At 34.9% G+C, this 10,788-nt stretch overlaps 1 protein-coding gene and 1 pseudogene across 1 annotated transcript; one reads left to right on the forward strand and one right to left on the reverse strand.

Moving 5' to 3' along the window:
- Nucleotides 1–711: 711 nt before the first annotated feature.
- LOC120187553 (2-oxoglutarate dehydrogenase, mitochondrial-like) lies at nucleotides 712–6,485 on the reverse strand. Its single transcript, XM_039191255.1, has 9 exons — nucleotides 6,396–6,485; nucleotides 4,030–5,582; nucleotides 3,663–3,889; nucleotides 3,250–3,582; nucleotides 2,397–2,643; nucleotides 2,107–2,235; nucleotides 1,800–2,015; nucleotides 1,490–1,613; nucleotides 712–1,169 (listed from the first exon to the last, which is right to left on the reverse strand). The coding sequence occupies exons 2-9, from the start codon at nucleotides 5,578–5,580 to the stop codon at nucleotides 925–927; spliced, it is 3,072 nt and encodes a 1,023-aa protein (XP_039047186.1). The 5' UTR covers nucleotides 5,581–5,582; nucleotides 6,396–6,485; the 3' UTR covers nucleotides 712–924.
- Nucleotides 6,486–8,389: 1,904 nt separating this feature from the next.
- Nucleotides 8,390–10,292, forward strand: LOC120187679 (annotated as a pseudogene).
- The last annotated feature ends 496 nt before the right edge of the window (nucleotides 10,293–10,788 follow it).

The following is a 10,788-nucleotide window of genomic DNA, read 5'->3' on the forward strand; positions in this document are numbered from 1 at the left end:
TTTAATTTAAAATAGATGGATACTTTTTTTATAAAAAAAATTCGAGTTCAGGTTATGTCGAAATATTTAAGGGAGTGAGGTCGGGTCGGGTTCGGGTGGAGAGTGAAAAAAACTCTGACCAGAACCCAATCAGGGATAATAATGAAATTTCATTAAAAATCATTATTCTTTTAATTAAGTCATTATTTTATACCGTCGGGTCAGAGCCGGGTGAATAATATATGTTTTTGGGTTGGTCGGGTTAGATGGAGGATATATATTTTCTAGTTGGATCAAATCAGGGGAGGGTATATAATTTTCAGGTCGAGTAGGATTATGATAGAGGATACATATTTTTTTGGGTCGGGCTAGGTTGACCAAAAACCAAACCCAACTTATTGCAATCCCTAATCTTAACTATCACTTTTTTTCCGTTTTAGTCATCTAATTATTATTTTTAAATCATACCTAACATCATAGATAGACGTGAAATTTTATGCAAACACTTATTTTAGTTATAGTTCAAACACTTTTTATTAATACTCTTATTAATGCAATTTTCCATGTCCGCATATTTCGAGAATTTATGAATGAAACTCAACCCTCAATTTTCCCAAATAGCCCCTGAGAAGTCGAGCATAGTGAAGAGCAAGGTAGTCTCAGTTTCTGAACTTAAGAAAGAAACTGATGCGTTGTTATATGACGTTAGAGATGAAAATACACCAACCAGAATATTACAAAAGGAAATTTTGCATCAAATTAAAAAAAAATTAATAACCTGTTCACCTTCGTGTAGTGGTGCCTTGGAAGAGAAGTAATAGCGGAAAAATGACAGACCATCAAAATAACAAACCCTGATAAAGAGTTTTCAAGATCTGCACCAGATCTTATTTGACAGAATTGCTTCAATGCTATAGTTTTTCATGTATGATTTTGAGCAAAGCTTCAGATAGTGATATTGGCCTTGATTGGTTCGGGTTGAATGGCCTTTTGAACGAGCTCGGTTTGTTCTTTCACATGCACAGAATAGAAGCCAGTAGCAGTGGAAGCAGATGGAGCACGACCGACATATCTGATATCCTCAAAGACTCCTCTATCCAAAGAGGCCATTGAAGTGGCAAGGCGAGGTGAGATGTAGCTGTATGCACCCATGTTCATCGGTTCTTCTTGACACCAAACAATCTCCGCATCTGAAAGTAACACCAAAAATATCTCGATATCAGGAAAAACAAAAAAGCATGGAAAGAATCAAAGGATCGGAATACGTGAAAAATTACTAAACCGAGCAGTACATGACCCCATAAACCTTGGACATCTAGTTTCTTTATAAAGTAAAGAGGTGGAGTCCAAGAAAGAAAAATATTTGCTTTTAATAAATCGAGTGAAATTTGTTCAGCGGCTAGCTTTTCATTAGCAATCCTAGTAAATTATCAAAATGTTTCACATAATGTATTTAGGTTCAGTGAGTGTTGCTATAGATCAAATCTTAGTCTAAGTTTGGACTACATACTTGGATATCGCTTAAGCTCTCGCTGGATTAGGTCATAAGGGAACGGGCAAAGCTGTTCCACTCGACAGATAGCAACATCGCTAGCATTGTTTTTCTTTCGCTCATCATCAAGCTCATAGTAAACCTGAAAACATAAGTGAGTATGATTATCGTACAATAAACAACAGAAACATTGAACCTGCTGAAAACTAAGGATGGAACTGAACAAGATAAACACAATTTATGAATCTTAGCTATAAAATTCCGGAATTAAACAGCTTTTACAAGTCATACAAGAGGAAAACAAGCAGAAACCAAGGGCATAACCCACCTTTCCGGAACAAAGTACCAAGCGTCTGATGCCCTTCTCAAGGTCAGAGTGCATATTCTGATCCTTAATAAGACGCTTAAATCGTGTTCCTTGTTTATCAAAACCAGGGTGGCCTTGGACGTCATCAAATTCAGAAAGGTTTGATTTGCAGTCCTTGTGACGAAGTAAGTTTTTGGGGGACATCACAATGAGAGGCTTACGGAATTCCCTGTGTATCTGGGGTAGGAAGGAAGATACAATAAGGAAATGGCAAGAGACTAGCCTCAAAGCTGAAATATCATTAAGATTAATGATTAGATGCGCTGACCTGACGTCGCAAAACATGGAAGTAATTAGCAGGTGTTGTAACATTAACCACTTGCCAGTTGCACTCCTGAATTTGTTTACGAAGTGTTGGATCCATCTCAGGAATCACAAAAGGATTATCATCACTCATCTGCAAAAGTTTATAAAAATGTAGTTATCAATGTATAAAATCAAGTCCTTTTTTCTTCAATTTTGATGTAAAAAAATACATACTGCGTATCATACTCTAAATTTGAGTAAAAGATGCCGAAGCTAAAATGGGCTGTAAAGAACAACGCATGGGGAATATACCTGAAGATAACGCTCTAGTCGTGCACTTGAATGTTCGGGACCTTGTCCATCATAACCATGGGGAAGCAGCACAACGAGACCAGTTTGACGCAGCCACTTCGCCTCCCCGCTACTTATAAACTGATCAAATATCACTTGAGCACCATTAGCAAAGTCACCAAACTGAGCTTCCCACATAACCAATGAATTTGGATTTTCCATTGAGTAACCCAACTCGAATCCAAGCACACCAAACTCAGAAAGAGAACTGCACTCAAAGACCACATGATGCTCAGAAAATATTCCAGAATTAGCAAAAAGATCAAAAGGACAAATGCCACACAAAACTAACATGCCCAATTTAACAATTCTCAGTCAGGTAAATAAATTTGTACAAGAAGCAAGGATAATGCCACCTTAAGCAGAAAACAAAACATATTTGCAGGTGAAAGATAAAAACATCAGAGTGTGAACCTTTACACATTGCATGCTGTGAACCACATGGAAAGCACAATACAAGAATATGGTACAGTCAGGTGGAACAATTCTCAACAAATTAAGCACTAATGTTGAGCAAAATTAATATTTAATTTGGAACGAGTACTTAAAAGACAATTTCTTTGGCAAACACGTATAAATAGATTCCAAATTAACCATAATATTACATAGTTACACAAATAAAGGTGTCCTTTTCTTTTTTTCTGTTACTATTTTTCCTTGAATAAGTAAAAATGTAGATGGCTTATTTTCCTCTTAAAGGATTTCCACGTCAAATAGTCAAATACATAACCACAAATCTTGTACAGTCCTAATCAGAGAAAATGTATTATATTGGTTGAAAAACTAACAAAGTTCAAAGCAATGAAAAGGTTACCTATTGCTGACAGTAAACATCTCCTCATTCTGGTTGATGATAACATGGTCTAGAGGGCAATACTGCTCCCCTGTTTCCTGATCATGAATCACAGAGTGCCGATGACTGAATGTACCCCTTTCAACATCCTGACCACTCAACCTAACATGGTTACCTTCCACCAGCAACGTAGCAAATGCAAGTGCTTCACCCATAGCCCAGTCAAGGCCATCCCCCGTCTCAATCATTTGTGAACGTTGTTCGTAAACCTTCTTTACCGCTCTATGAGGCTTAAAAGTATCAGGAAGGGTTGTGATTGTTTTGCCAACATTCTTCAATATCTCAGGTTTAACCCTACATAACATGCAAGTTTCATCAAGTACATATAAGAGTTACAAAAATTAAAGTTGAAATTGGCAAAGAAGCCATCATACCCAGTGTTTCGAACACGTGAAACTTGTTCAGGTGACTTGAATCCCGTCCAGTAAGCAGAAAGCCAATCTCTTTTTTTGGGAACATAATCTTTGCTAGCTAAAAATTCTTCATTAAGAATGGAACTGACCTTCTGACTTATATTACCAATGTCATCCTGTGTTACCTGCCCAGACTCTAACAACTTGTTTTGGTAGATCTGAAGTGCTGAGGGGTGATTGCGAATGATCTGTGAGAAAGAAGAACTACATAGGTGAAGTTCCGGCAATTTCTCAGAAACATATTAAAACACAAATAATAAGGGTATGACCAACAATAACATGTATAATGGAGCAATAAATAACAAAAAAGGGAAATACACCGACAGACCTTATACATCTTTGGCTGTGTAAACGATGGTTCATCAATCTCATTATGCCCAAATCTACGGTAGCAGACCAAATCAACTACCACATCTGAATGGAAGGTTTGGCGCCACTCGGCAGCTAGTTCACATACATGAACAACCGCCTCAACGTCATCTCCATTTACGTGGAAAATGGGAGCGTTCAATGCTTTGGCAACATCAGTGCAATACTGTGAGGATCTGCCTGCCCTAGGATCAGTTGTAAATGCCACTTGGTTGTTGACTACAATATGTATAGTCCCACCGGTAGTGTAGTTTGGAAGTGCACTAAGATGAAGAGTTTCATAGACTACACCCTGTCCAGCAAAGCTGCCATCTCCATGGATCAAAATAGCCATGTTCTTGGTCCTATTCAGATCATTGGAGTAATACTGCTTTGCTCTAGTTTTTCCAACAACAACTGGATCCACAGCCTCCAAGTGACTGGGATTGGCAACCAAAGACAAATGAATTCTCTTTCCACCTCTTGTTGGTCGATCATAGGAAGTTCCCAAGTGATATTTGACATCACCAGTTCCCGTGTAAAGCCCAACTTCATCTACAGGCCTAGTACCACCACTGAACTCGCTAAATATTTGACGAAGTGGCTTTCGGACAACATTACCTAGGACATTCAATCTTCCTCTGTGAGGCATTCCAATAACTATGCTTTCAACCCCTAGGTCTGCAGCCCTGTCAAACATTTCTTTCATTCCAGGAATTAAGGTTTCACCCCCTTCTAGCCCAAACCTCTTGGCTGTTGTCCACTTAGTAGCCAAGAAATTTTCAAACTGTGTACTCCATATAAGCCTATCAAGAATGACATCACGCCGCTGGCGATTGTACTGCATTGGTGTTGGAGTTTCAATCTTGTCCCTCAACCAGTTGCACTTCTCACGGTCAGCAATGTGCATGTACTCAAACCCAATGCTTCCACAGTAAGCCTGTTCGAGCCGAGTCAAAATTGACCTAAGCGTCTGCACTGGCCGGTTTTCTGATAAAAATCCAGCCATCCTCCATACACCTAAAAAGAATTCTCTGTCAAGATCAGCTTCAGTAAAACCATAAAGAGCTGGATCCAAATCATCGGGGATTTCTCTTTCCTCTAAACCCAAGGGATCCAACTTTGCTCTCATGTGACCATTAACCTGATAAGCCCTCACTAACAATAATAGTCGCATACTCTCCTGAATGGTCTGGCCTGAAATTCCAGGTGATGTGGCAGCCTGACCAACAAAATTCCTGAAGAAATTGTCCCATGACTCATCAACGCTATCTGGGTCTGCTTCCCAGGCCCTCTGAAGCTCTTCCAAGTATACACTACTGGTTCCATCTAAGAAACTATCAGTTAGCTTAGAAAGTGGAACAGGACGAGGAACAGGTGCAGTCTGTGCCTTTGATTTAAAGACGGTGGTATGAAAATATCGACTCTGTGAAGGAACAAAGCGTGATCTTGCAGCATAAGATCCACCCTGAGACAAAGTCCTCCTAATAGCAAGCTTTGCCACACTTGACCCAGCTCTAAGCCACCCCATATCTATCAATCAACAATATTTATGAGCCCACAGTTCACAAAGACTACCTACCGCCAGAGTCAAATCTCTATCAAAAAACCTGATACCCTTATATTCTAAATATTGTAAACTTTTTTAACAAAAATATAAAATGAAATTTTAAAAAGGATATATATATATTGACAAAATTAATAGCTCAAATACGAGAAAATATATGTAATTGTTCTTTTTATGCATCTAAGCTTATTAACATTCACAATCAAGTACTCATGATAAAAGTGCAAACTTCGATGATTCAAATTCACCAAAGCACATAAAAACTATGAATTGTGCTTAAAAATTTTAGCCTAGAACAAGATTATGAAAAATATAAATGCTCAAAATGTTATTAACAGAATAAAAAAACCAACGAAATTCAACTTTCTTAACATTAGCAATTAAAGTAAACGGTATAAAATATTCTCAAGAAAAATCAGAATTTCTTAAGCCTACTACAACAGAAATTAAATCCAACAATAGATCTTCCTCGTTCTCAATTCGTTCAAGCGGATCAAATCAATTCAATTATTCTTGGGAACAGAACTTAAAGATAAAAGAAAAATAAAGTCAAGCTGCTGAATCATTACGGCAAATTCATCCACACAGAAAGCGACAAAAATAAAATCTCAAGTCTGTAACAAATGCAAGCAAAAGAAAATTCTTAATAATAGTGAACAGCACACAGAACACAGAATTACCGGTGAAACTGAAGAGAAGATCAGTGTTTAGAGAAATCAGTTGAAAATTGGAAAAAATGATAAAAATAAATAAAGTTAGAGGAGAGAATAAAAAGATACCTGGAAAATAGGAGAGAAAATCAAAACCCTACAAGTGAAGTTAAATTTGACCTTAGACCCAAAATCTTACTTTTTATTCTTTGCTCTTTCTCGTAATTTCTTCTCTAGAAGCACCTAAATTTCACTTTCCCTTTATTTTCTTTTTAAATTTGGACAATGGATATTTTTTAAGAAAAAATAAATATACAAAATAATAAATATATAATAAAAAATAATAATTATATGTTTAGCTTGAATATTTTAAGTAAAAAGATTAATAATAAAAAGTTTTAATATCTGACGGAATACCTCAATTTACTAATGTTCCTTAAAACTGTGCACTACAGTTTAATTATTTTATTGAGTCCATTTCATTAATTATAAAATTATTTAATTTTTTTAAAAAACGTGATATTTATAGTTTTCTCAAATGTATTGTTAAGTTTTTTAAAGTTGAATAAATTACGTAATTTATGGAAAACCCAATAGAGATTGGCGTTAGATTCACGCTTTATATATATATATTTCTGGGCAGATAATAAGAATCATTATTAACCGAAAATAAATGAGAATGGTATGAATTGTCTTCTTTAATTTTAGGGTAAAGTATAGTAATAGTTACTAAACTTTTCTAAAGATTTCATTTTGGTCTCTCAACTTTTAAAATTTGCAATACAGTTCCCCAACTTTTAGTCCATTTACAATATGGTCCCTCAACATTTAGTCTGTTTGCAATATGGTCCCCAAAGTAACTGTTGGGGGACCATATTGCAAATGAACTAAATGTTAGGGGACTGTATTGTAAGTTTAATAGTTGAGAGACCTAAATGAAATCTTTAGAAAAGTTCAGTGACCATTACTATACTTTACCCTTATTTTTAATGGCTGACGCTAAATGCTTTGAAGGCCGAAATTGAGTTTTGACCTTCTCATTCTTCCTCCTTCAACACAACTTTCACTCTTATTTTTCTTTTATCACTTTTACGCTCATATTTATAAAGCGTGAGGTCAACAGTCATTGCTATTAAGGTCGGTTTCTTTTTTTTTTCCTTACCTTTTCCATTTATTATTTACATAAAATAAATGTAAATTTTATAATTAATCCCTACATTATTTATCATTATGTTATCACAAATCATATAAAATATATTAAGTTTTAAAATAAACTATAAAATTGATCATTTCCATTTAATTTTTATATATTTTAATTGAATAAAAATAAAAATAAATACATATTATTTTTTGAATTCAATGAAAAATATATAAAATTTAAACGAAATTAATCAATTTTATAATTTATTCTAAATTTTTTATCGATCATTTCACTCTGTATAAATCATGTATTTATTCTTTATATTTTAATTTAATAAATTTTACTTTAAACTCGTACATAAACGATACAACATAAAACTGAGGATTTGAGGTGATTCAAGATGATAATGAGTGTTGTTTGTGATGATCAAATTTATTAAGCTGACCAGCATTTTCCATTTTCTGATGTTCTGTTGATGCAAGCTTACCTGACATCTAAACCTAGCAGCCAATTATATACATCTAAATGTATGCGTAAGAAATTTAATTTGATAGCGTAATTCAGATAGTGGTGTGGTGTCTTTTCCATAGCTAAAAGTAACCTTAACACAACCCAAATTCAGAATAATTTAATATATTTATCCATTAAAGGAGATTTGGGTTGTTTAAGTTGAAAACCCCCCATTTCATTTATTAAAAAAAACCCTACCATATTTAGCCCTTTAACTCGATTAACCAAGTTATCCTCCAAAATTCAGTGGGTTTATTTTGGCTTATTGCGCACATACTGAAATAATTAGTGTTTTCAAAACACAGATGGGCAGTTGGCGTCTTTTGCTCTCTACGAAGCTTAAAACACACTGTGGCAAAATATAGACACTCTCTACTCACACGTTTCGACTTCTAAAATCTTGCAACATAGATTCAGATTTTACTTATTTTCTTTGGCTTTCAAGCATTTTATTAACTTTTAATTATACATCATGTGCTATGCCTCTTGGTACTATTTTTAAGTAAACCACATGTCTAGTATCTAGATTACTAATTTTGTTCCGTTTTGATAATAAAACTTTATTATTTTTTAAAATCATACCTAATGTTTAGTTTAAATTTCATTTCAGTATCCGTCATTAAAAATTTAACGGTGATATTGATGTCATACCATAAAATAATATAATGACATCGTTAAAAAATAATAAGTGCCACGTCAATAGTTTTGTTAATTTTTTAACGACGAGATATCAAATTGATAAAAAAAAATTATGTGCCAAAACGGAATAAAAAAAAATTTAACGGCAAGATATTAAGTATAATTTAAAAAATAAAATTTGAGTATCAAAACGGAATAAAAACAATAAAAATATATTTTTAAAGTAATAATACATATTATTATAATAATTTTGTAATTTTATATTTGATAATTTTTAGATAGAACTTTTAAAAATCGTTACTCTAACATTTTTTTTGGATAATGTGGAGTGATTACAAAATAATATATGTTCAAAACTTTCTTAATTAATTGATAGCATATCCATTCTATAGATACAATTGTTTAAAGGGTAAAGTATAGTAATGGTCACTGAACTTTCTAAAGCTTTCATTTAGGTCCCCTAACTTTTAAAACTTTCAATACAATCCCCCAACATTTAGTCTGTTTGCAATATGGTCCCCCAACAGTTACATCAGGGACCATATTGCAAACGGACTAAATGTTGAGGGACCATATTGCAAACAGACTAAATGTTGGGGAATTATATAACAAGTTTTAAAAGTTGGGGACCTAAATGAAAGCTTTAAAAAAGTTCAGTGACCATTACTATACTTTACCCTATTTTTTATATATTCACAAATAATTTCAAAATTTATATAATCGTTAAACTGTATATTTTAACATAAACAAACGTAACATAAAAAAATCATAATTTTGAAGGCTTCGTGATTCCATAAGGGCGGTAACCAGGGCTTCTTCCTTGTTTTATCAAACACTGATGCAGGGCCAATTTATTATCACGTTCATTTAGGGTCAGATATCTATCATATACCCATTAAGCTCTATTATTCTAACAATTATTGAGGCCTATATATCTAAGTATTACATTCCTAGTTAGCACCTATCACCTATTATTGTAACACGGGACGCAGGCTTGTTTCTTTGTCATGCATGGCAAAGATAAAAAAGCTAGCCAACATGCAAACAAAGGTACAAACCCATGCAGCTATACACGGACAAAACGGGCGCCAACGTTCCCCGTAGGGTTCTCCTAGCGGAGGAAAATGATTGCTTTTTCTACCACAGAAAGTCCCTCATGCGCTCATCGATGCAGTACGTGATAAGAAGCGCTGTAACAGCTGGCACGAAACCGTTGCCGGTTACCAAGAGCGGGCTGTACCTCTTGCTCACATCCGTTGACGTGCACGTGCAGAATTTTTGCAGCCAGATTTGTGGGTTCCACAGTTTGACGTGGAAAACAGGTACACGCTCCTATACGCATGGGTGGGTAACTCAGCAAAGCTTTGCCCGCAAACATGTGCTTTCCCTTTCTCCGTACCAGAATACATGCCGGGGTTCAAGGCGTTAAAACCACCCAACGGTGACGTGGGAGTGGACGGGATGATAAGCTTTATCGGACACGAGGTGGCCGAGCTGGCCACCGACCCACTTGGAAACGCTTGGTACTCGGGGCAAGAGGTGGGTCGTTTGGAAATAGTGGATATATGCGAGGGTATTTATGGAACCGTAGGTGATGTGCCTTACATGGGACATGTATTGAAGGGTAAAGATGGCGCCACGTATAACATGATGGAATCAAACGGAGGTACTTGGTTCAGTGGGTCTGGAACCATGTCGTGAGTAACTGTACTGGGCCTAATGCTATTGATCAGTAGTCATTTTCAGGGTAAAGTATATTAATAGTCACTGAATTTTTCTAAATATTTCATTTAGGTCTCCAACTTTTAAAACTTTCAATATAATCCTCCAACATTTAGTTTGTTTTCAATATGGTCCCTCAACATTTAGTCTATTTGTAATATGGTCCCCGACGTAACTGTTGGAGGACCATATTGCAAACAGACTAAATATTGGGGGATTGTATTGCAAGTTTTAAAAGTTGGGAGACCTAAATGAAAGCTTTAGAAAAATTCAATGACCATTACTATACTTTACCCTTGTTTAAATTTAAAACCTCTAAATAAAATGGAATTTTCATTTACGTGTGAGGTGATTGATCATTATCATAACATTAAATATAATAGTTTTTTGACATTAAATATTTTCCTTCAATTGCTTAACAAAATTGATCTTTTTCCATCTATATTATGGGATGAAAAGACTAATACACATAAAGTTTTATTTACTTTTAATTATTGATTGAATTGATGT

The sequence above is a fragment of the Hibiscus syriacus genome, unplaced genomic scaffold (genome assembly GCF_006381635.1).
Source record: "Hibiscus syriacus cultivar Baekdansim isolate YM2019G1 unplaced genomic scaffold, ASM638163v2 tig00113725_pilon, whole genome shotgun sequence".
NCBI classification, from domain to species: domain Eukaryota; kingdom Viridiplantae; phylum Streptophyta; class Magnoliopsida; order Malvales; family Malvaceae; genus Hibiscus; species Hibiscus syriacus.

What these genes read in the sequence shown, in the direction of transcription:
- LOC120187553 (XM_039191255.1), bottom strand. Translation starts at nt 5,580, where the DNA reads ATGGGGTGGCTTAGAGCTGGGTCAAGTGTGGCAAAGCTTGCTATTAGG. An exon ending in GACTAGAGCGTTATCTTCAG is followed by an intron (nt 2,236 to 2,396) that starts GTATATTCCCCA and finishes AAACTTTTGCAG; the next exon opens with ATGAGTGATGATAATCCTTT. An exon ending in TGGTACTTTGTTCCGGAAAG is followed by an intron (nt 1,614 to 1,799) that starts GTGGGTTATGCC and finishes TTATGTTTTCAG; the next exon opens with GTTTACTATGAGCTTGATGA.